Source organism: Neltuma alba, unplaced genomic scaffold, assembly GCF_004799145.2.
Source record: "Neltuma alba isolate B1F8T4 unplaced genomic scaffold, ASM479914v2 tig00010885_pilon, whole genome shotgun sequence".
NCBI classification, from domain to species: Eukaryota; Viridiplantae; Streptophyta; class Magnoliopsida; order Fabales; family Fabaceae; genus Neltuma; species Neltuma alba.
In genome coordinates this window covers 133937-160080 of record NW_021635673.1, presented here as the reverse complement: position 1 = coordinate 160080, position 26144 = coordinate 133937, and the positions used below count along the sequence as shown (strand labels likewise).

The 26144-nt window shown below is 36.3% G+C and overlaps 3 protein-coding genes and 1 long non-coding RNA gene across 7 annotated transcripts; 2 read left to right on the top strand and 2 right to left on the bottom strand.

The window, feature by feature from the left end:
• Window positions 1-4148: 4148 nt before the first annotated feature.
• Window positions 4149-4665, top strand: LOC114759701 (uncharacterized). Its single transcript, XR_003741946.1, has 3 exons — window positions 4149-4219; window positions 4308-4389; window positions 4472-4665. It is a non-coding gene; the product is annotated as an uncharacterized LOC114759701 (long non-coding RNA).
• Window positions 4666-7655: 2990 nt separating this feature from the next.
• LOC114759706 (uncharacterized) lies at window positions 7656-8198 on the bottom strand. Its single transcript, XM_028948928.1, has one exon. The coding sequence runs from the start codon at window positions 8196-8198 to the stop codon at window positions 7656-7658; it is 543 nt and encodes a 180-aa protein (XP_028804761.1).
• A 4415-nt stretch (window positions 8199-12613) lies between these two features.
• LOC114759702 (tetraspanin-10-like) lies at window positions 12614-16147 on the top strand. Of its 3 annotated transcripts, XM_028948924.1 has the most exons (11): window positions 12614-12853; window positions 13395-13507; window positions 13604-13658; window positions 13944-13999; window positions 14683-14730; window positions 14866-14914; window positions 14999-15082; window positions 15175-15242; window positions 15389-15514; window positions 15610-15685; window positions 16075-16147. In XM_028948924.1, the coding sequence occupies exons 1-11, from the start codon at window positions 12800-12802 to the stop codon at window positions 16138-16140; spliced, it is 795 nt and encodes a 264-aa protein (XP_028804757.1). In that variant the 5' UTR covers window positions 12614-12799; the 3' UTR covers window positions 16141-16147. The 3 variants fall into 3 exon arrangements, with proteins under 3 accessions (XP_028804757.1, XP_028804756.1, XP_028804758.1); XM_028948923.1 differs by having other exon boundaries at window positions 13395-13658; window positions 15389-15466; XM_028948925.1 differs by lacking the exon at window positions 14683-14730 and having other exon boundaries at window positions 13395-13658; window positions 15389-15466.
• Window positions 16148-17202: 1055 nt separating this feature from the next.
• Window positions 17203-21127, bottom strand: LOC114759725 (general transcription factor IIE subunit 2-like). 2 transcript variants are annotated; one of them, XM_028948960.1, is made up of 5 exons: window positions 20975-21127; window positions 20238-20498; window positions 19504-19635; window positions 19297-19413; window positions 17203-17925 (listed from the first exon to the last, which is right to left on the bottom strand). In XM_028948960.1, exons 2-5 carry the CDS (start codon window positions 20481-20483, stop codon window positions 17590-17592), a joined length of 831 nt encoding a protein of 276 aa, XP_028804793.1. In that variant the 5' UTR covers window positions 20484-20498; window positions 20975-21127; the 3' UTR covers window positions 17203-17589. The 2 variants fall into 2 exon arrangements, with proteins under 2 accessions (XP_028804793.1, XP_028804794.1); XM_028948961.1 differs by having other exon boundaries at window positions 20238-20483.
• Between the last annotated feature and the right edge of the window lie 5017 nt (window positions 21128-26144).

The window sequence follows — 26144 nt, the reverse complement described above, 5'->3', positions numbered from 1 at the left end:
AGATTATTTTTCTTTGAAAGAGGACTTAAATAGCTTTAATTAGAATTTTTAATCACCCCAATTGGATTTTTTTAGAATAAGTTATGAATTTTTAAAGTTAGGCCAGAAAAATTGGATTTTTACCCGATGAACAGTAAAAATCCGAAAATTAGCGTTTTTTGTGGTAAAAAAGAGCCCAAGACCATCCAATGTGGTCAAAAATGATTTTAAAAGGAACCTAAGACAATATAATAGTAAGGTGTGATAGTATTTGCTCCAATTGTGGAAAAATCACAAAAGAGACTAGCTGGTTGGAAAAGGAATATGTTGAATTTAGCAGGACGCACTACCCTGATAAAATCTATTCTTTTGCTTTGCCTTCCTACTACATGCAAACTATTCTCCTACCAAAAAAGTTGACTGATGACCTAGAAAAGACCAGCAGAGAATTTTTATGGGGAGAAGTGAATGGAGAAAGGAAAATTCATCTCATATCATGGCACAAGTCACCATGGAGAAAAAGGCTGGCGGCCTTGGCCTTAAAAACCTAAGAAAGCAGAATGAAGCCTTCATTCTCAAGCTGTGCTGGAAGTTGATGTGCGATAGAGATGCCTTATGGGTTAGAGTGCTGAGAAAAAAGTACAATTGTGGCGAACAGATGAAACCTGATGTGAAAAAACAAGCTGATGCGTCGCTTACTTGGCGGGCCATCTGTTAACTCTGTGGAACTTTTAACAAGGGCCTGGGCATGAAGATTGGTAATGGCAGAGAGAGCTCTTTCTGGTTTGACAATTGGTCTGAGGTGAACACGCCACTGATTAACCTGATCCCGGGAAGGGAAGATTTAATTGACCCAAGAGAAAAAGTGAGGGACTATGTAATGCCACTGGGTGAATGGGACTGGAGAAAACTCAGCCATTGGTTAAACCCAAACACAGTTGAGAAGATTATGTGTGCACACCCCCTGTGAGGAGAGAGGAGAGGATAAACTGTTCTGAAAACCATCCTCGAATGGGAGTTTTACTGTTAAATCTGCTTATTCTTTTCTTTGTGCAGGTACTCGGCAGCAAGCAGATAGTATATGAAAGAAAATTTGGTGATGGCAGGTTCCAGAAAAGATTAAAACCTTCATATGGCTCTTTACACATGGAAGACTTCACACGGCTGACCTTAGGAGACAACGAGGCATAACAGATAACGCTGCCTGTCCCTTTGGTTGCGATGCAGAGGAAACAAGCATGCACCTCATCAGAGACTATATCAATGCACGGTAAAGCTGGCAGATGTTGATCTCCCGTGACCGCTGGAATAATTTTTTTAGCATTAACAGATGAGATTGGGTGGAATGGAATCTGGAAAAGGAAGCAAGACAAGAGCACACGAAGAGAATCACCTAGGCTCATCTCTTTAGGTATGTCTGTTAGGACATTTGGGTCGCTCGTTGCAACAAAACTTTCGATCCAACCTCCATTGCAGACCACCAAAGCCCAACTTTGAGTTTCTTTAGGGCCTGCTGGGACCACGATCTTGTACAGCGTGCGAACTTTCATGGCTATAATCAGGGTCCCAACCAGGCTGCTTATAGGTACTAAGAGGAGTTTATCAAACTTGAGATAGATGGGTCAGTTTTGCCCAACGGAGACAGTGGATGCAGAGGAGCTTTATGGGACAAGGAGGCCAATTGGTTAATGGGCTTCAGATGCAAACTTACCAAGGTCCCCCCAGCGATTGCAGAGTTAATAGGCGTCATCCATGGACTCAACCTGTGCTGGGAGAAAGGCTTCAAGAACATCCTCTTGTTGACCAATTGTATAGAAGCTTTAAATCTAATTATTAGAGGCTGCGCTAATAACCAACCCCTTAGGGACATAGTCGAGGATAGCAAGCGGTTGTTCTATCGGGACTGGAATGTCCAGATACAACACACCTATAGGGAAAATTTAAGTATTGTTGACTTCCTTGCTAAGTCCTCCCACAACATAGAGGGTAATTTTTGTATCATTCACCATCCCCCTCCCTTTATGCGAGAAGAGGAGGAGTATTGATGATTGCGTCTGAATTATGCATGATGCAGCCTTTCATTTATTGGTGAAAAATTGAATCTTTTTATCACTGATTAAGCCTTTCATTTGTTGACATACCGAGAAACCTGGAAAAACCCCTCTTTTGGTATATCTTTTTGGAACTAGTTTGAGAAGTTTGATGTGGTTTGAAAGAGTTGGGGTTCAGAATTTGAGCAGAATTGCCAGAAAGTCTGTATATTGATAATAAATGTCATAGTAAATGAATGCTGTGGTCTGAATGGATTAGGTTGTATATTTATCGTACTGCTTTTGAATCAACTTTCTTTTTGATATCTATGAAGCTCCGCATCTCTGCAAAAGTTTACTAGGAATTTAAGAAGAATTGAAGTTCAATGCACTGGTCTTGTTTTGCAGGATAAGAAGATGGGGAAGGATGCACAAAGAAGCAGTAATTTCTTCGGTTATGCCTTGTTTATGGAGGAATTCTATAAGAAAAGCTCAAAGAAGTACAAATCACTTGAAGCAGGGAATGCACAAGTGAGAAAGGCGTGAGATAAATTATCAGAACAACAAAGAAAGGAATATTGTGAAAGGGCTAAGGCACAAAGACCTCCCACCAAGTCCAAGAAGTATATTGTTCCTTTCTATACAAGATGTGCACCAAAACAATTCATGCAAGTTTGCAAGCACATCAAAGAAAGGAAGGAACTGATGAATAGGCTGAAAAAAATAGGGTTTGACAAGTTGGTTGAAGTCTGTTGCCACACAATTCAAAGAGAATTGTGTGGAGAGTTTATGTCTGCATTTGATCTTGCATCAAAAAACATTTCCATAAGAGGGAAGAGAAGGGAAATGAGGGCAAAAGATGTGCATGAATTTCTGGGGCTACCATTTGACGGAGAAGAGATTAAAGTAGTTGTGAATAATGAAGATGAAGTGTTCAAACAGTGGAGGATTGTGTATGGCAATATTCCATACAAGAAGATAGCATCATTGTTGACTGAGGAGAACCAAGATGAAACTTTTGAGGTGCTATTTGTCATGTATGCATTGGGAACGTTGTTATGTCCTAATGCAAGTATTTGTGTCGGTGATTATTTGTTGAAGGTAATACTATCAACAAAGGATAGATTGGATAAGTTTGATTGGTCCTCTTATGTGTTGCATGAACTATATAAGGGGATTGGAGTGTACAAGAAACAATTGGAAAAAGGCAAGTTGACTGAGAAGAAGAAGAAGGTGCCAGGTTGTCTATACTTCCTAATGGTAAGTGCTATAATAATTTGTATATTTCTGTTATCATTTGATGGTCTGAATGTTGTCAATGGCTGCTGTTAACTTATCATTCATGTCACATGCAGTTATATTGTCTACAAAATTTTCCACTGGGAGAAACAAAAGCTGCACATGTAAAGCATGCTGTTGCATATTGGGATGAAAAGAAAGTGCAACAAAGAGTTAAGGAGGAGAAGGAAAGCAATCGAGGACTCTTGCATTCGGCAAAGCAATCCACCAAATTTGATCCTGAAAATTTAACTCACCCGGTATGTGGACTTGTAGGCTTAATGATTAATTTTTGTTTTTTTGTTTTTGTTTTTCTACTGTTGCTTACTGTTCTGAATTTTATTTGTATAAGAGATCAAACAGACATATACTCGATTAGTGTCTATGCTGGGGGAGGAAATGATGGCCCTTCAGTCAAGACTAAGGGAGGGTAGTGGTAATGTAAGTGAAGAGGACAAAGATGAGGAAGAAGAATTTGAAGCAGAAGAGGAAAAATTTGAGAAAGGAAGTGATTCAGAGGATGAGGAAGAAGATGACAGAAATGAAGAAGAAGAATCTGAATCACAAGATGATAGAAATGAAGAAGAAGAGCAAGAAGCTCAGTCAGAAAAGGAGATGGGTGGACAAGAATCACATGACGAGGAAAAAGAAGAGGATGAAGAGGAAAAAGAAAAGGGAAATGAGAACAAAGAAGATGAAGAAGAAAATAAAAGAGAAGAAGAAGATGAAGAGGACAAAGAAGTGGATGAGGCCACCTAAGGGGAAGGGAACGAACATGTGAGGAAATCTACAAGGGTGATAAGTAAGGGGAAAGCTCTTAGGTCTCCATTTCTAGAATTTAAAAGCAAGGCTAGGAAAAAAAGAACAATTGATGACAGGCAAGCTTTATTTGACATGTGTACAGCAAGGTGTAATTAAGAGGAGCAAGAGCAGTAAGTATTATGTTTTGGTGACCAATTTTGTATTATGTTACAGAATTTACTGAATTTACTAACTTCATAATTGTTTCATTTGTGTTAGATACTTTGTATCGATGTATGGATACTTCCTAACCCGTGGTGAGTTGCAATGTCTCTAACGTAGAAGATGGATAAACGACAGGGTGAGTCACACGTACATAGTTAATATCGGAATGAGTTATTGCATGCTAAGGAGTTGTAATTTGTTTGTATTTGCAATTTCAGTTTATGACTATGGTGGCAAAGACATTCGTTGGAGATCAAAAGGAAAAAGATGGGCGAGTCAACCGCCATATATTTTCTGCAGATTTCATGCAGAAAATGGTGGCGAATCCTTTAAGGTGGAAATGGGAGGACCATGAAAGAGAAATATTACCTGAATATATTGGATACAATATCGGGGATTGCGATTTCATTTTTGGTCCTACTCTATTTGAAGATCATTGGTTTTATTATGTTTTTGAGACAAAGACCATGAACTTCCATGCCCTTGACTCGTTGGTTGATAGCATCACATTCATGAGATTACAAGCCGAGGAAGAAGAAGAAGCAAAGAAGAAGGGGGTGAGCAACAACATGATGCAAAGAAGAAAAAGAGGACAAATAAAAGGCAATTCGACCCAAACAGTTCATGGCAATACAAACTGTGAGTAGTTATTTACAGCTTTTATACTTGTCAATGACTATTATAATTGTTAGTAGCAGTCTGCATAGTTGTCATTGCATGCTCTGGTAGTTGTCACTGGATGCTGTACTAGTTGTCACCAGATGATCTGTTACTTGTCACTGGATGCCATACTAGTTGTCACTGGATGCTCTGTCCCTTGTCACTACATGCTGTGGTAGTTTTCACTGGATGCTGTGCTAGTTGTCATTGCATGCTCTAGTAGTTGTCACTGGATGTTCTGCTCATTGTCACTAGATGATTTGTTATTTGTCACTGGATGATATATTAGTTGTTAGTTGTCACTGGATGATCTGTTACTTGTCACTGGATGATATATTAGTTGCCACTAAATACCCTGTTAGTTGTCACCAGATGCTCTGTTAGTTGCCACTGGATGTTATGCTAGTTGTCACTGGATGCTCTGTCCCTTATCACTACATGCTGTGGTAATTGTCACTGGATGCTCTGCTAGTTGTCACGGGATGCTCTGTTAGTTGTCACTGGATGCTGTGGTAGTTGTCATTGCATGCTCTGGTAGTTGTCACTGGATGCTTTGTTAGTTGTCACTAAATGCTCTATCCCTTGTCACTACATGCTCTATTAGTTGTCACTGGATGTTCTGTCCCTTGTTAGTGGATGGTGTGTTTTTGTCACTGGATGCTCTGTCCCTTGTCACTGGATGCTGTGTTACTTGTTACTGGATGCTCTGTCCCTTGTCACTGGATGCTCTGTGCCTTGTTACTGGATGCTGTGTTGTTAGTGATGCCTTTTCATTATGTGCGTGTGTGTGTTTTTTTTTTTCAGATGAACTGTTTCCATTCGATGCTACATGCTGTTAAGCCAGAATTGTTTGTCAATGAGGACAAAATTGACAACGAAGTGAAATGGGCTAAAGTCTATGTACAGAATGATACGTAAGTGTAGTTGTTCTGTTCGATTGTGTTATGTTGTTTTTGTTCACAATAACAATTGCAAGGTGCTAACATATTCAATTTACTTGGTAGTGATTCATGTGGAGTTCATGTTATCTCTTGGCTACAAGAGTGGGATGGCACCGTTCGGGATGATGCAGGATATACAATGCCACGATACTCTAATGATGAACTACAAGAGTTGAAGGTTGGCTGTTTGTGGTGGTTCGTAACCCATCCAAATAATGAACATGGGAGTGAAGTGATGTCGATGCTATCGGACTACAACAAGACCAAGAAGAAGAGATAGAGTAGTCTATGAATTTTTTGTTCTCTTAGCCCATGATATGTGTTGTTAAGATGATTAGCAAATAGGTCATTTTGTAACAAACTAATCAGATTATGTTTATAATATTATTACCTTTGTCATCACATATTATAATACTAATTTGTTAGGGTTTTATTACATTTTTAATTATATTCCTATTTTATATGTGCAGAGATATTATGGTTGGTTACCTTGCGTTTAAATTAACAACATGAGTTATCCAAAATAACAACTAATATAACAGGAGTTAATGACAAGTGATATGAGAATTTCATAACAAGTCACAGTGCTCCATTGACAAGTCATAGTGCCCCATTGACAAGTCATGGTATCCTATTGACAAGTCAATGCAACCATTAACAAGTCACAGTACTCCATTGACAAGTCACAATGCTCTCTTGACAGCGACCATTGACAAGGGATAATGTTCTCACAAACAAGTCATAGTGCCCCATTGACAAGGCATAGTGCAACCATTGACAAGGGACAGTGTTGCCATTAACAAGTCACAGTGCCGTATTGACAAGTCACAGTGCCCCATTGACAAGTCATGGTATCCTATTGACAAGTCACAATGCAACCATTAACAAGTCACAGTACTCCATTGACAAGTCACAATGCTCTCTTGACAGCGACCATTGACAAGGGATAATGTTCTCACAAACAAGTCATAGTGCCCCATTGACAAGGCATAGTGCAACCATTGACAAGGGACAGTGTTGCCATTAACAAGTCACAGTGCCGTATTGACAAGTCACAGTGCCCCATTGACAAGGCATAGTGCAACCATTGACAAGGGACAGTATTGCCATTAACAAGTCATAGTGCCCCATTGACAAGTCATAGTGCAACCATTAACAAGGGACAGTGTTGCCATTAACAAGTCACAGTGCTGTATTGACAAGTCACAGTGCTCCATTGACAAGTCACCGGATAAACCATTGACAAGGGACAGTGTTGTCATTGACAAGCCACAGTGCTCCATTGACATGTCACAGTGTTGTCATTGACAAGTCACAGAGCCACCACTGACAGGGGACAAGGGAGAGGTAAGTTTTTGATACTTCATTAATAATGATTATATATGACTATACAACCAAAATATAATATGACAGAGTGATTGTAAATATCATTTCATGGTAAAAAAGGTTATGTTACTTGAATTCATGTTGTTGACAACTTACATTAGCAAATTCATTGACAAGTCATAGTGCAATGATTGACAAGTCATTACAGGTCTAGTGACAACTCAGGGTGCAGGTAATGACAACTAAAATGACAGTACAATGTAATATGCCAATTCATAGCTAACTTTCATTTACACCTTCATATACATGAAACTACACCTATTTCACAACCCATCCCAAAAAAAACATAGGGGTTGCATGTAATAATGAAACTAACCAGTGGTGTTTATCCATTTACAAAAAATTTCCTTCACACCCATTTACAAAATATTCTCTTCACATCCATATACAAAAAATAGCTGACTTCAATAATTTCTCAGCTAGGATTTGGGTTCTTGCATGTCTTGGCAGTGTGTCCAGGCTCTTTGCATCTTCCACAATGATAAACCTTCTTATTTTGAAACTGAGATTCTATCCTATTAATCCTTGGCCTTCCTGGAGGCCTTTTGGTTATCGGTGGATGCAAGAATGTTTGGGTCAGCATATGACTCACAGTAGGTGTATCAGGCTGTGGGCAATCATGTGTTGCAATTGGCCTCATGCTATTTGCATATATTTTCTCCTGTGTGGACAATTTGTAACAATCATCTACATAATCATACACACTACGGTGAACTAGTTTGATTGCCGCACAAGCATGTGGACAAGGTATTCCACTCATTTGCCATGCCAAACATGTGCATCTATGAGAAATCAGATCAACAGAAACATAGATGATACGTCCCTCACGTATTGTCTGCACCGAAATATGGTCATCACCATAATATGTTGCCTCCATATACACACCTCTTGCTATTTGTTCCGACAACTTTGATTCAATATTGAGTCCTACACCATTTTTCCAGCTTTTCATCCCCATTTTGCTAGCAACCATCTTCTTGGCCAACTTCTCTTGATGCTCTTGTATCAAAACCGACAAGGCGTGCTTCCTTTCTTTTAACATTCATGCATTAAAAGACTCAACAAGATTATTGATGATGTTATCCCATCTCTTAAAAGGAAATTTACTTTGCTCCTATCTATCCACATCCCCATGAGATTCAACCCATTGTGCCAATTGAGGACAAAACAATCTTAAATTTCCCATTGCAATATTAAACTCATTATCATGCCTTGCATATGCAATTCCATCAAGTAAATTAAGTGCATTCTCCTTGTTATTTTCTGAGATCCGTCTTACACCTCTATTGATTTTCACATACTACGCACTATAATTTTCTTTCACATGTCGATAGCTAAAAGCATGTCTGTCACCATCAAATACTGTCCTGACAGCACCGATAATAGCATTACTTCGATCTGAGATAATTGTCACTTGTGCTTATCTGGTTATCTCTTTCAGATTCTGTAGATACCAAGTCCATTCATCATTTGTCTTTTCGCTAACAATACCATATGCTAAAGGAAACAACTCATTGTCTACATTAAATGCACAAGCTGATAATAAAGTTCCTTTGTAAGGACCACTCAAATGACATCCATCTATATAAATAATTGGTCTGCAACCTTCCACAAATCCTTTAATTGAGCATCCATATGCAATGAATAGCCTCTCAAATCGGTTGTTATCTGAGCCTTCCCATCTTGCAACTGTGTTAGGATCAGTTTCCATTAGTCTCTCACACATCCAAGGGATTACCTTATAAGAATCTTCTACTCGACCATGTAATTCCATTAGTGCACTCTTCCTAACCCTATATGCTTGAGTATAGTTCAATTGCACTTCATATTCTTTATACAAGTCCTTTCTAATTTCATTAGGACTCTTGTCAACATTGCACCTCAAGTCATCAATCACAATTGAAGCAGCTAAATTTGACCTTCCTGAGTAAGGTACAATTAAGTTGTCCTGTGCATGATGAATGTGTTCACTTTTGTACGTTCTGATAGTTAAAAACTCAGTATCTTGATGTGCTCCCATTGAATATGCACCCATATGCCATGGACAACCATCAACTTTGCACTTCACAATGATCTTTTGCTGGTTATTCTTAATGAAAAGGTACGAAAACTTCTGGTATAAGCTGTACTTGTATAATGTTTTTCAGAGAGTAGTGGCATTTGGAAATATTTGTCCTTCTCCAATAATCAAATCCTTCTATTTTGTGGAATTCATTTGTGATGTAGGTGTTGGGATCATTTCAACAGCACAAGGAATTGATTGTGGCTCTCCAATCACATCAAATAAGGTAGGTGGAGACATAGACAATTCATTGACACCTCCAAATGATTGATAAATCCTGCAGAAAATGACAAGTCAGGGTGCATGCATTGATAAGTTGGTAGCAATACAGTAACAACTGACATACTAAGAAATCACTAACAGTTTTGTTAAACTATACTTATACATCTTGCTCCTCCATTGTATTATCCCTTGTTGCTTCTATGTGGTCCTCATTTTCATTTTCTTCGACATACACATGACTACTTTCTTCATTGAACTTTATCAAATGTTCCATCCCATCATCATCTACCAACTCCACAAAAGTTTTTTTATCAGACATAACTGAGAATTTCAGAAGAAATGAGTTGCTTTCTTTTCCAACAATTGATGATATAATTTCCTTCAATTCTTCATAACTTGTGCCCTCCTTTACAATGATTGTTCTTACACTACTTCCCACATATCTCATATTATCTTCTCCATCCTTTATAAATTTTCCCCCTATGTGAACAAAGCAAAATAGATATTTTCCAGACGTACTCGCCATCAGTAACTTAAACTTGCATCAAGAAGCACGCAACTGTCATTGACAACTTAAGGAGCTAGATTAACAAGTGTCGCAGCACACATTGACAACAATCACGGCCTGATTAACAACACAGTCTCATTTCGTGCTAAGGGTTTCTACCCTCACTAACCTTCATCTTTTTCTTCCTTTGCCACTAAACTAACATCAAAACAGAGAAAAACCACCCAAAAACAGAACACCCATTATCATTCTACACACCCAACTTAAATCACAACACACACCAACCAAAAACACAGCTTTTTCATTCATTAACCTCTGAATCCTAAACAAAAAACAAAAGCTTTGAAATACCAAAGGCAAAAACGATTTTTTGATTTCCCATTCTCAAACAAATCCAGAATCTGTCAAGAAAGGTAGGAGAGGAGAGAAAAGAAAGTTTCACACCTGAAGATTTGTGAAGATTCACATGGAAGCACTTTGGAGTTCAATAATGATAATGGAGAAAATATTTCATCATCAATGGCTTCTTCTCTCTTTCCCAATGTCTTCTCCCTCAAGCTTATTGCGCGGGAAATCCTCACAGAAGTTCATTCTCCCGTCTTTTTTTTCTGATGGCAGGGGCAGGGCAAAATAGTAATTAGTGGATTCTGAAAATTGCATTTAAGTCCCTTTGAGACTTCAAAAAAATTATCAGATTTCAGGGAACCTATTTGATGTATTTTGTTCTCCATGGGACCTCAATGTCATTTTCTCAATCATTTAGGCCAGGAACGACGTATTCGAAGAAAGTAAACTCTTTCTCACAATAAATGATTTCACTTTTTCTCTTACATTTAACACTCTTCACCATTTATTAAGAAATCACTTTTTCTCCCACTTTTCATTTAGCGTGAATGATTTTCAATGCAGTATTTTAGTAATTAGTAAACACTGTTTACTGTGTACCTGGGGTTCTTCTTTTTTTTTTTTTTTTAAAAATAGCCCAGAACTTGAGGTCTTAAATGTTACTTCTCCGATCCTTAATATAGGACCCAATTATTGAGTTAGTTTTAGTCTTAAATATAAGACCCATTTCTCATATTTATCAATTTTCTCTAAATTATCCTTATGGATACTCCCTCAACTATAATCAAGTAGAAGAGGGAGAAGGGGTATTAAGAAAAATAATTATAGTGTTTTAGGAAAAATATGTTACTTTTTTTATAATTAACTAAATTACCTAACTTTCTTAATCTAATCAAATTAGTTAAATGGATTTTATATTAAAGACTGGTAGAGTATTATTTCTCTCGAGGGTCTACAATGTCACTTTGACCAAATGTTTTGAACTGGGAAATTACGATGTTATATAGTTTGTTTGGGCTAAGACTGTGCACGCTGACATGCGTCAACACTCAACTCGACCCTTTTTGACTGTTCAGTGAGACTAAACTTGGGATTTCGGCGACACTTTAATTTCGCTCTTACATTTTCCTTCTTTATTCACTTTTTTGTCCGCCGGAATTTCCTTCTCTATTCATTACAGGGATAATAACAATATTATTATTGTTGTTGTTGTGCCCCCGGATATGCTTCATACTATATTACAGCTTAAAATATATATTTGGTTTTTTAACTTTATGTAAAATTTTAGTTTAGTTTTAATTTTAAAAAGTATATTTTTAGTCCTTCAATCTTAAAATTATTGGTATTAAATGATAATTTTTTTGTAATAATCATGATTATTTTGAAAATTAAACTTAATATGTTAGTATTTGGTAATACATTATCAATGTTAAAGAGCTCAATATCATTATTTTTTGTTAACGATTATATGGTTAAAGGATTAAAAGCTTATTTTTTAAAGTTAAGAAACTAAAATAAAACCTTATATAAAGATAAAAAACTAAAAGTATACTTTAGTTTATATTATATTTCTCTTATATTTTATTGAAATATGACGCGCTATAACAATTTACAAACGTCGGTTTGAAGACTTGCCATGTCAGGTAACAAAAATTATAAATAAAAAAAATTGCCATGTGACCAATTATAAAAGGGACTCATATATAGATGTGCGCATGTAAAAAATATATAAAAAGCTATATCAATTTCAATCTGAAATATAGTATATATAAGAAGCATTCATGAATAATTCAGCTCCTTATTTTTTTCACATTTTGTCAAATTTTGTGTAGTTCATTTTTATATATTACCTTCTTAATATAGAATTTAGTTTATAGTTCAAATTAAACCTTCAAATTAAAATTTAATATAAATTGTAAATTAGATCTTATATTAAGGATTCAAAGTAATATTTTGAGAGAATTTAAATAATAAAAAATATAATTTAAGTAAAAATTTTAAGTTATATCATATACGAAAAATATTTAGGTTTTTCCAAATGAAAATAATTAAATATGTGAAAAGGTTATGATGATATCGGGTTTCGTAACACATTAGATTACAGGCGGGGGGCGTGAGGAACACAAAATCATGTGTACGGCTAGATATTTCGATTGACGAAAATGCCCTTCGTCTCTATCATTATCCCATACCTGACCCTCTAACGGCGCCTCTTTGCCCGCGGTTCCTTGACTTGAAGTGCAAGTGCTACTGCGAGCGCCCATAACGCTACAAGAAACTGTTCCTCCTTTTTCAACTTCTTTTCCTTTTTCTAACGACAAAGAAACGGAAGGAAAATCTTCTAGTAAACATTCGAACTCCAAATTTCGGACATCTCAATCTTTTTCCCCTCGTTTCGTGCTGCCGAGGAGGAAAGGGGAAAATGGGAGTCGGAACTAGTAACTTTGTCATCAGATGGATCAACTTTTTCACCATGGTATGATTCTGATTCCTTTCTTCATTGCGTCTTCGTGCGTGTATCTTTGTTGATTCTTATACTTTAATGGCGATTCTGAGCTGCATTTTGGAAGCATGCCCATTTTTATGCGTGACCCCTTTCTTAATTGTTTTTTAATCGTCTCTAAATGGGTTTCGCTTCGTCTGCTGGATAGTTCGTTTGGACTTGCTCCATTTTCTCTAGTTTTGATTTTTTTTTTTCTTCCTTTCTCCACCTCTCGACGCAGCTTATTCGGTCAAATGATTTTCAGGGGTCTTATATATAATTGTTCGCGCTTATTTGCATTCATATGCAGCTGAACATGTTCAAAGCTATGGTTTTTAGATGTTTTGTTTACTTCTGTTCTAGCTAGTTTAGTGGGTTGATGGTAAGTTAGAAAAGAATTGTTGATGAAAAATGATGATATCAGACCCTACTTCATGAGTTTTACAGCAAATAGAATTGATCTATCAGCGAATTAGGATATAAGTAGTGTTCTTTATTTATTTATTGGTTGATACTTAATATTCTCTTTGTGCAGCTTTTGGCTGTCGCAGTAATAATATTTGGAATATGGATGAGCAATCATCATGATGGCTGTAGGAAGTCTCTCACTCTGCTAGTGATAGGCCTTGGAGCATTCATCTTCATAATGTCAGCCTTGCATTTCTTATCAACTCTGCTGTCTTCTTTGGTTGGAATATTTCTTCTTGTGGATTGTCCTCTAATCCAAGCTTTTAACTTTTATAGATCTGTAATTGGTTTCTTTGGTGCCTTAAAAAACAGCTCGATACTGTTATGGGTTGTATCCTTATCAGATGAATATGTATGATGGTTTCATACATTTCTAAATTGAATCTTGAACCATGCTTCTGTAAGAGAGTGGCATATGAGAGTGTAATTGTGTACGGGCTCACTGGTAACTTTCCCTCTTTACACCCATATTCAATTTTTCCTTGATTTCTCTTTGAATGTATTATACACAGACATTTGACCTGTAGGGTATAAATCCACTGTCACTTACCAAAACCTTAAAGAATTTGATTTTATATTCTCGATTCTGGTATCATCCTTGACCTTTCACTTGCAGTATCTGATCACATTGTGCTTCATCTTAATAGCTATTCTGGTCTTCACTGTATTGGCGTAAGTATGCAAATTCTTTGACGACATTCTTGTTGGTGTCTGTGTTGTCCTTTGGGCCTTAAAAGTTGCCCCTGCCATGAATTCACAAGTGACTTGTGCATTTACCTTAGTATGACAGCTGGATGCCTGGATTTCCATATGATTTTTCTGCAATTAACATGCCTCAACAGATTTACTTTTTTTCTTTTTAATTCCTTTGCTGCTTTAAATGTTTTATTGATTTATTTAGGCATTGAGGACTTGATATAGGCGCTTTATTTATTAGCTTTGCAGAGCATGTGATCTCTTCATAGTTATTTTCTCATTACCACTCGGTGGCAATTTTTTGATGTATGAAACATCAATTGATGTTACTGATTTCAAAGAGTTGTAAACAACTGATAACACGGAGAGTTAACACAGTTAATTATATGCAATTAATCTGAAAATTGAATTTTCAAGGAGCAGGGTAAGAGCTACCATGATTTAAGTTTATTCCTCACATTAAAAGTCAACCATAATATTCTCAATTAAGGAATTATATGCTAGAGTTTAAAAGCAAAACATGTCTGATGAAGTGTTGTCAAAACTAGGGAAAAATACAATAAAATTTGGATGTGTGTTTCATTATTTATGTTTGCTATTACCTACTCACTTGGATTTTGGATACTTGTTTGTGTCTTGTAATCTCATCATTGTGTCAGGTTTATTGTGACTAATAATGGATCAGGCCATAATGTGGCTGGCTTGAGGTAAGGCAAGCACTTGATATATGTATACTTCATTATTGTCCTTCAATTTTGTAGTTAACTGCATATTGGTGGCATTTTCAATTTATCCCCGTTACTGCTTCACTATAAAAAAGAAGGAATGTCTTGTCTTGTTAGGTACAAAGAGTATCAACTGGAAGATTACAGCTCATGGTTCCTAAAACAAGTAAGTTTGTAGAAACCTAGGGAACTAATGCTAACGCAATAAAAATTCAACAACCTTTTGATTAATCTGTTCCTTTTGTTTTAGTTGAACAATTCTCATAACTGGGCTCGCCTGAGGAGTTGTCTTGTCAAATCTGAAGACTGCAATAAACTATCAAAAAAATACAAGGTCCCATGATTTTGTCATGTTACTAAAATTAACTGTTATGATCTGCATGAACAATTCTCATTTGTTCTCTTCCCAACCTTTGCATTTTACAGACTCTTAAACAGTATGAATTAGCTAAATTGACTCCAATCGAGGCTGGCTGTTGCAGACCACCTTCCGAGTAGGTTCCATTTGCCTTCCTTTCTCAAAGATTTCTTTGTTGACGAATATCTCTTCAGATTAGTTTCAGTTATGTTTTGACTAAAGTTCACCTTCTGGCCAATAAAAACTAACTCAGATTACTGACATTTTTCCATGTTAACTCAGATGTGGATATCCTGCTGTGAATGCATCATACTATGACTTGACCTTTCATCCAGTTAGCCCTAACCATGACTGCAAACGGTTCAAAAATTCTCAGGCCGTCAAATGCTATGATTGTGATTCTTGCAAGTAAGCATGCCTGGTAGCCTATCCCATGGCCGATGTTCCAACTCTTTATATGTACAAGTTAACCAACTGCTCTTGTGTTTTCCTTCTTTTACCAGGGCTGGCGTTGCACAATACATGAAAACTGAGTGGAGAATTGTCGCAATATTCAATGTTGTTTTATTTGTGGTGTTGGTAAGACATTCCTGCACCTTTTGTGAGGTTCATCAAATTATTTCCAAGGATGATTCCTCGTTACTCTACATTGTACCAGCTTATGAGCTTGATCTGCAATCTCTGCATTAATCAAGTAAATGCATAAATTATATATAGAAGAGATAGATAGAATATGAAGCGAGCGATGGGGAAAAAGCAGATCCCATACACATTTTTTATAAAGAAAAATATATGATGAGTAAGATTTTCTAACGATTCAACCCTAAATTATTAGGTCTTTTGAAGAGTTTCTTTCATATATTTTCACCAAAAAACTTCAATCAACTCAGCATTGTCCAATTTAGTAATCAAGTGTGCATTTCCTTGCATGCCTTAAACTTGATTTACTATGTGATGTGCAATGGCAGTCTATTGTATACTTTGTGGGATGCTGTGCAAGACGAAATGCTGCCAGGAGCCATTCTAAGGCTTGAAGAGAGAATCTGTATGGTTCTTCTACAAATTGCCAAAGGGAGATCAATGTCTGCGGCATTTGGTTTATACTCGTGTAATGACTTCATAAATCTTTTAAATCCATTTGCTAAAAGAATTGTGTGATTTTCTGTACCCATGAGACCTGCCTTGAATTGTTATATCATCAAAACATTGATATTCTTTGATGTGTATAGAAAATTCAAATCGAACAAACTTACTGTGCATGGCAAAGTTTAACCATCCAAAGTTTAGTTTATACTTTATTCCCTTTGGAAGAAGTATTTGTGTAGTGACTTTATAAATTTTTTTATTCCCTTTGGTAAAAGAATTGTGTGATTTTCTGTACCCATGACACCTGCTTTGAATTGTCATATTATCAAAACATTGATATTCTTTGATGCGTATAGAAAATTCAAATTGAGCAAACCTATTGTGCGTGGCAAAGTTTAACCATCCAAAGTTTGTTTTATACTTACCGTTTGGAAGAAGAGAATCAAGATTATCTCAGGTGTGATTTCTGGTCACTTATGCTACAAAATTAATTGAAATACATGTAACTATGGACCTTTCAAAATTGAAGTGTGTTTTAAAAAAATTGGCATTACATGTAAAAGAGAGCTGATTAAATATCTACCTTGAACTGAAGGTAACATTATAAGGTTAAATACGTGAATAAGATTTACGGATAACCCGTGCCTCTAGAGAACAAGAACAGTGCAGAGGATAAATAAACAAATGAGGAAAACCCCATAATATAAATACACACACACACGCACACATTTTTTTCCAATGATAGTGGTTTTAAATGTAACAGCGAGACCAGGCAAATATAGAAGTGAACTTGAAAGAAAGGCTCGATCAAAAGTGTAAAAATCCGCTAAAACTATGTTGAACTAACCTAGCAAGGCAATGAGCAATCAATGCTCGTTTTACTGCAAATCTCACTGAATTACATTTATTTAGTGTGATAATTTTTTTCTTTTTCAAAGAGGGGTAATATTGAGTGGCTAATGGCTACTTGGTTTCGTTAGCGATATAACAGAACAGAATATGTCAACACGTCGTCAAACTTGAACAATATTCCAATGCGATAGTTGAAAGCAATATCAGCATTCGATATAGATCTCATTATTGATGTGTTTAAAATTTGTTTGTATCATAGGTGTATAATATCACAACAGCCCCTTTTGGACTAGTAACACTTAGTAGCATTAGGGAATATTTTCGCCCTTCTAGATGACCATATCTGCCAACTTCATTTTGTTCTCTCGTTCACAGTTGAAAATGTCTTCCAGCTACGGCCCTCATTCTTACATAGATTCTTCTATATTTGAGTAATGAATGGCCAGAATTGCACTTTGCCAATCAGCAAGTCATGATCAAATACTCGCAGTAAAATGATTATCCGTATGGGACTTCATTGAATTCTTGCCGCAGATTCATCAATTTCAGGATAAATTCTGGAAAAGCTCTGGAAGATGAGAATTGGTCAATTTGGTCCTCTTGGTAATTTCATTCTTCTTCTTCTTAGTCTTGGATTTAGTAGATATGCCCTGGATTTGTGCAGCACTCCTCCTCTTTGCTGTATTGGTGGCAGGTTTCATCCCGTTCTTCTGTAGATCCTTCTCTACGTCAAGCATATCGTTAGGCAATTCGACTCCCCGGAAAAGCTGTTTTAGGTCATCATCCACTTTAATTAGAACTCGAGGATCATTAGGGTAGGCAATGTCTTCCTGTGAGTCGAAGTTGGACAACAGCCAAATCTGCCCTGCAGCTTTCAGAGCCTGGAAAAGAACAAGCATAAAATGTGTTAGTCCTTGCAAAACAAATTATTGGAATAAATTTAATGAAACATCATTTACCAAATGTCGAGTCATTCATTCGATTGTGGATATTTTTATGCCAATATTATTAAATAGTTCAATTGAGTTTTGCTTATTCTAATAAAAGGTACAGAAAATGCACTCAACTTCTATTAGTACCTCTTATCTAGTTATCTAATAGAAGAAAATTGCTTCTCTTAAACATCAGCTAAATTCTTTCTCGCATTAAATTCAATCACATATAAGCAGCATGTAAAAAGACTAGGGAGACTAGCAGGAGAGGGAAGCTTCATGAGTTTTTCTATTTTCGAATATAAGCTAAAACTTCATTCAACCGAAAGAATTACAAGAGTATAACCAACCAGTTTATATCATGAATAAGCCTAGCTAAGGTGTTAGGGCTTTAATTAACCTCACTATACACAACAACAACAGACACGTGCCACCACCTGTTAATAAGGGATTGAGTAATCCTAATGATATCCTGGTAAGGGTGGGTTCTATTTTGGCCTCTAGTGATAATATTTATAACGCTTCTAAACAAGCACTACAGACCTCCATTTGCTTGAAACCCATGTCCTAATAAGTTCAACCCCCGAAATCATTCCTCCACACAAGCTATAGTGCCACAGATAGAAAAGATCCATCCACATCTAACCTCACAAAACCCTCCCAATCCCGCCTATACAACTCTTTGTTGGTCATTCTTCCAAAGGATTTTCCATAACCACCAGATGTGTACCTAAGTGGATGGAGAATCTTAACCCAAAAACTAACTGTTAAGATGGGAGAACCAACCCACTTAAATATGCCATTGAGTATCCCATTATATTCAATGTAGGACTTAGCATCCCACACTACCAAGTCTCCATCACTGGCCTTAAGCAAATCAACAGGTTGCAACGACTAATATGAATAGCGAGAGGCTAAAAAAGAAAAAAAACATTCAGGCTAGTACCATAAACAGCAAGGATTTGTATAGATCCTTCAATGAAACATAAGAAACGTCTTAATTTTCTCAGTAATTTTCATAATGTTTCAAGAACAACCAAGACTTTAGGAAAGTTGTAAACTGATCCCACAATGCCCACTACTGTGCAATGTTAATGCACTGCCATAAAATTTAAGCTTCTTCGAAAAGAACACTGAATTTGCACTCAATTGTCTCAAAAGCTCAGTCCACAGAGAAGCAATTAACTTTATGGTAGCACGTTGTTTGCTTCTTAATCTCAAAGCAACATTAGAGTTAAAAATACATCTATAGCCAATATCCCTCCAATACTGATAGATTAATGTTCATCAAACAAAAAAGAAACTAGAAAAATCCTTTACCTGCAAATCGCCCATCACAGTTGGGTAAGAATCCTTCAGGTCAATAACAGGAATGCCCTCCGGAAACTTACGTATCAGGTAGAGGAGCTGACTTTTTTCCTTAAGGTCATGCTTTGACTATACTCCGTATATGTGACACAACAGAATGGGTTGTCATCGTCTAAAGGAACATCTGAGCATATGAAGGTCCAAATTTGTAGATGTTACCTTGTAAGAGAATCGTTCCCCATCATAGTGAACTTTGGGGTTTTTCTTCAAATTGTCAAAAACATCTTTGTTAGTCCTCATGTCCACGTAGCAGGCCTCATTTATTTGCTCAGGTGTAAAAGCCTGTCTGGTCTGCAAACAAGCAAGAGCGCATCAATTACCATTATAAATTCATCACAGACACCTATAACTTTATATATGGCAGACACAGACAAACCTAATCATACATAACAAGAAATTATCATAGTAACTCTTCAAATCACTGTTCTATTAAAAAGCAGTTTGAAAATTGCTAGCATTTGATAACACAAAGAATGTTAATGCTAAGTAAATTTATCATAGCAAACATCAGTTTGGCATGCCTCCCTTTTCTGCATCCCCATGACAAGTTAACCAATAGAAGATTTCTTTGTGATCAACAATTAATTAAGGCATGCACCGCTATAACTAACCCATCAGCATGATTAAATATTATTTGAAGTAACTTTTCCAGTAACAAGTATTATCATAGAGTTAATTGTCAACTCTCGGCCTCTACCAACTCAATAAGTATACGATTTTGCAGTAACATGGAGAACATATAGGATTCGACTTTTACATTTTCAAAAACTTCCATACCGGCCATTACTTTAATAACAAGTGACAGCAGTTGTTGTAAACTTAACATGGTAAAAGATCAATCTTTGGGCATTAAAGTAGGAAGAAAATGCAAAAAGGGTAGTTTAAATAAATACCTCGAACAACAGACCAATGACACGCTTCATCTGAGCTCCTATAGGGGCTTTCCGAATACTGTTAATATGTTGAAGCCTCTCAGTATCATTTGAAAATTTATTAGCAGGAGCTTGAGTTCTTCCATTGGAAGAAGCAGATGCAGCTGTAGGTGCTGCGGTCTTTCTAGTAGATGCAATGCTTACGAGGGTTGATTGACACGCTTGCTGCTGCTTTTTAAATCGGTCTAACTTTTCTTGTAGCGCCATCTGAGATTAAAATTGCTGAATCAGAATGATCAGAATATACAACAATTAGGACTATCGTTTTAAGATGAAAAGCAAAGCGAATCAACAGGTAAAACTGGGGACAAAAATTTTGAATTGCTGTTCGGAACTTTTTTTTCAAAGAAAACTAGATTCTTGACCAAAATTGAGACCAAATCAAATCGAGGCAACAAGGGACGGAAATACGACACAAAAATGCATCATTCTAATGCAATGTGGGACAGAAGTTCGCCATATATTTCTAATTATCATCAGCAAATTCAATAACTCCGAATGTGGAATTCGGATAACTTAATTCAAATGATCGTACAAAGGGGCAAACACAAATGAAAAGATCAAATTTTCCCACCCAAAAAGAAAAAAAAAAGGATATCGCAGATCATTCTATAATCATAGAGCGGCATAAAAGGGTTTTGAAATAAATGGACCGAAAAATGTTGACGCAGATAAAGATGGACGTGAGAAGATCCGACCTTCAGTATCAGATTAGCGTTGATGATTGATGAATTGACGCGTTTGAATGTCAATACGGTAGAGAAGTTAAAGCCTTAAAAGGGGAAGAGGTTTTTTCAAGAGTTATATGGGGATGAATTTGGCGAATAACGCGATTTGGCGACGAACATGGCCCGTTTGGTTCATTGGATCACAGGTAATAAAGTCTAACGTAATAGTAAGAAACGAAGGGGGTGTTTGGCAAAACCAAAACCACAGTTTCAGAATTACTTTTCCGCAAAATGAGGTAACCTCCTTCACATATTTACTTCGTAATCCGTAAAAACACTTTTGAAACCATAATTTGGCTTCTATCCAAACACTCCCGTAGTGTGAAAAACAAGAACCCGGCTTCTCTCCTGCTTTGGGTTTCGTTTCATATTGGGAAATTTTATTAATTTTAATAATCATAAAAATTAAAAGACCAAAATATCTTCATCGTAAATTTTCCTCCTCCTTCCCTTCCCGTCAAAATGTGACATTCTTCGTCCCCTTCTTCACAGCGTCTTCTTTCATGCTGTAATTCCTATTATGGAGCCTTAATTGGGAAACTAAAACGTAAACTTTTTTTGTTTGTTATTATGAGAGCCGAATTAATACTTTACCCTAAATTAATCTAACCAAATTCGCCTCAAAAACAGACTCCAACCTGATGTTGACACATTTATGTGTGTATGAATTTAAATTGTACTACTGTAAAATAAAATAAAAAATCTAACAAAACTTGCTAGCGAAGCTTTGTATCCTTTTGGAAAAATTATAATTAGGTGCCATCTAAGGGAATTAAATACAAAAAGTCCCTTAAAATCATGAAATTATTCTGAAGTCCTAAGGAACTTTTTTGTAAAAAATTTTATTTGTTTAATTATCAAATTGTCCTTATTATTTCTTTTAAGTTTGCATTAACAATTGAAAGAGTAGTCGTTGACAATTCAAGATGCAGGGATTGACAACTATCGCGGCAGGTATTGACCACATATTTTCTCAGCACATCACAAAATGCAATGTATGAGTCGTCAATGCCTGCCGCGATAGTTGTTAATCTTTACACCTTAAGTTGTCAACTACTGCTCTTTCAGTTGTCAATGCAAACTTAAAAGAAAAACAAGAAGAAGAAGGATAATTTGGTAATTAAACAAATAAAATTTATTACAATAAGGTCCTTTGGAGCTTCAGAATAATTTCATGATTTTGAGGGCTTATTTTGTATTTAATTCTCTTAAATAGGATCTAATTACAATTTTCCCAATATTTTTTTGGTCGGCATACCCGGTCCACTTTTTTATTTTTATTTTTTACCGAATCCGACTTTCAACTTCTAAGAATTTAAACCACACTTTATCTTGAAAAAAAATAACTAGACAGTCTGATATGCATAGATTTGATCATCATGAACTTTCATTCTCGTGCTTTATATAAGGGGTAACAAATCATGGCGTATATCATTTGCTTTTTATTCAAATATTTTCCATTCTATTTGCCTCTTTAAAGACAATGGTTCTAGCTTACTTACGTATAGAGCTGATAATATGGGTTGAATCCCACAAAAAATGATAGGTTCTAGGATTGGTGGGTCAACTCGTCAACCCACTATGACTGGTTAGCCAACCCGCCATTACATAAGGCCTTTTTAATCCACGCTGCCTAACCCTAACCCTAACCCTTGCGAGTTGGCCCTTATTACCACATCTACTTACATATGTGTTATTGTACTTTAACCTAGGGGTGTTTTTGGGATGGGGTAGAATAGGAATGACCTCGTCTTAGTCCCATCATGATATTTGGGATGAGATGGGTTTTTTGTCCTATGTTTTGTCCCGTCCCAGTAGTATTTAGGGGGTGTTTGAATTCCTATAGAAGTGCTTTTCAAAAGCACTTTTTTGCAAATCAAGATAAATTTTTTCACATATTTACTTCATATACCATAAAATCATAGTTTGATTTCTATCCAAACACCCCCTCATGTAGATTAGGACGGGACACAACCAGGACGTGATGGGGATGCCCTTTTTTCTAATTTTTTTTGAGTTTTTTAATTTGAAAACTAATTATATATGAAGTATAAGAACTCATAGTAACACTATGTAAAGAAAATAGATGCAAATTGGGAAAAATTCACAGTAATTAAAATTGGGAAAGAAAGAATTTTTTTTGGTGATATTGAGAAACAAAAATAAACAAACTCAAAACGTTCATTAAAAAGAATGTCATGTAACCCGTATAGAACAGCTTATAAACAAATAATCAAAATAATAATTGATAAATATTATTATATACCATGACACTACTATAGTGATAAATAAAATAAATTTGCAAAAACTAAAAAGAAAGATAATATATTGAGGATGGGACACCCTTATCTCGTGTCATATCCCTTCTCAAAATAATTTTGTCCTGTTCCACTTTCGTCTTGTCCTATCCCGTCCCAAAATGTCTTGGACAAGGACGGGATGTTAGGACAGGACACGGTCAAACATCCCTGTTTTTAATCCAAAACAATAAGTTAATTTTTTGTTACTTCCACAAAAAATGATAATCTTGTACAATTTTCTTGTAAGGTAAAATTTTTTAAATTATATTATTTATGGTTAAACCTAACCTAATAATACGTGGGTTAAACAAAATTTTTGTCCCGAAAATTTTTGTGAAGAAGCTATGGGTATCAAGAAGTTTTTCCTAGAATAATGTCACCCCGGAAGTGGCAAAATAGTAACAATGTTGACCTGCCCTAACAAATCTTAATGGTCAAATGTTAGTTGACCCAGTTATGTTGAGGTGGGTATACCATATAGGATATTGCGTCACATAGTGTGCCACATCATAAAAAAAAAAAAAACAAAAATGAGAAACACCAAACCTGCCCTTAACTCTTACGAAAGCATTGTGAGGAGGGAAGATGAACAATCAAGAAAAAGAAAAGCTCTTCTTTCACCAGAGTGTAGCTTTCAAGGCGATTTGGTTTCCCCATCTTGCAGTAGTCTGTCTTGAAACTTGAATCTAGGAGACTAAGACCTCTATTCCAGAACATGTTTAGATCTTGTCTCATTGTTTGCTATTTCTTTTTGTTTTTTCTTAGGAAAAATTGATGTGTTTTGTGAAATCTAATTAATTTCTCACCATAATTAGATTCCAATCTTGTCACTCAATTTAAATGTGAAATTTCTACTTTGGATATGTCTCTAATAGTTAATAGTACTATGATTTTTTCGTATTGCAACTTGGAATGAATCGAATCTACCGAAATGTCCTAGTTTTAATTCTTCTTATAAAATTAGGGTTGAAGGGTTATATCTGATCACTTAGCAGGAAGAGGATTGCAATTTCAAACAATGTAGAAGCTCCCCTTCGATTCTCGCTGGTAACATACATCATCCTCTAGTGTCACTGGTCGTTACTGTTGCTGGTAGGACGAGAGGCAAAAGTCGAGGAAGAACTAAAGAAGGAGATAGAGGGGAAAACAAAAGTCACACTCACAATCTCACCTCTAAAAAACTATAGATCGATCTTTAACAAGCCTGAAGTTCGGTTTCCAAGCTTCTGTCTTTCTCTATGGATCAATCAAGATGTTTTGGTAATTATTCAATATCAAGATTTTTTTGGTAACTTTTCAATTTGTTTGATTTTTTTTTGTTTCAATTTCTTTGATTGTTGGATGTAATATGCCACCCCTCAGATTTGATCTTTGTTTCATAATTCTTTTTTTTTTTTTTTTTTTGCTTTGACATCAATGGACGCTCGATAATGAGGGAGAGGAAGAGGGTCTTTTTTTTTTCAAATTAGTTTTTTCTTAGGTTGATTAATTATTGATCTGGATTTGGATTCTCTTTTGTTGATTGTTCATGAATTTATGATAATATTTTTCCAATAAGGGCGATAACGGATGATGATGATAAAGCCTCTGGTTCAAGCACTCAAGACAGGAAATATTTAGTGAGGATAATGACGACGAGGAGCAGATTTGTTATTTCGTATTTTTTTAAAATTTTTTTATATGCCATAATATGTGGAATAATAGGTGGCAAAGCTACCTCAGCATAATCTTCGACTTGGCAGATCCATCTCAGCATGATTGGGTCAACTAACATTTGACTGTAAAGATTTATTAGGATAAGTCAACATTGTCATGATTTTCCCAGTTTTAGGATGACATTGCTCCAAAAAAGCTGTGCAAAGACCACATCAAAATGGGTTACTCATCAACCCGAGATCTGGTCTAGATAAGACTTTAGGCTCAAATGCATAGCCCGTGGTCTGGTCTGGGGGAAACCCGAAGTCGGGTCAGACTAGACTTTGGTCTACCGGGTTGAGGGGCTGGTCTAGGAAGTCCAGCCTTCTTTTTTTTTTTTTTACATGTTCTTTTTGCAATAATACAATCAATAAAACCCACTTATACTCGATGGTTTCAGTACAAGTTGCAAGGTGTGAAGAGGGAGGAAGGAGAATCACAGATCCACGGCAAATCAAAGATGAGGGACAAAGAAGCGTGGATCAATAGCAAGAATGAAGAGTCACAAATCGACACACAGGAGGAAGAAGCATACTAGATCTGAAAGCTGCAACATGCAGTGTAAAGACAATCTAAAAGCTAGGCAAACTAAAGAGGGAGAGAGACTTTGATCATGGCAGAATTTACTACAAGCACAAGTGATCACAAGTGGTTACCGATGATGGAGTCGAATGATCGCCATTGAAGGAGCAACGTGAAGGAGACAAAGGAAAATCAAGAAGATGATGGAGAAGAAGGAGAAGGCAGGAGGCTAAAGAGCGATGGTGAAAGGGAGACTGGAAAAAAAGACCAATGGTGAAAGCCGAAAGGGAGAGAAGTGTTTTGGTGCTTGTTGCCATCAAGATCGACGACAAAGGGAGAGGAGAACAATGGTGAAAGGATGAAGGGGACTCGTGAGGGCGTGAGGCAATGAAGATGAGTGACAGCTAGGGCTTCAAAATAGGGTTAGAATTATTTTCTTTAAATATATATATTTATATATAAACTAAGCTAATTTGGTCTGGTTGGTCTGTTATTGCATCGGGCCAATTTTTTTTTAGACTAGACCAAGCCGGGTTCACTCGAACCAGACCGGGTTAGATTGGACTATGGGTTTTTTGAGCAGCCCTACTCATAGCTCTTTTATAAAATCTTCCAAGATAAAA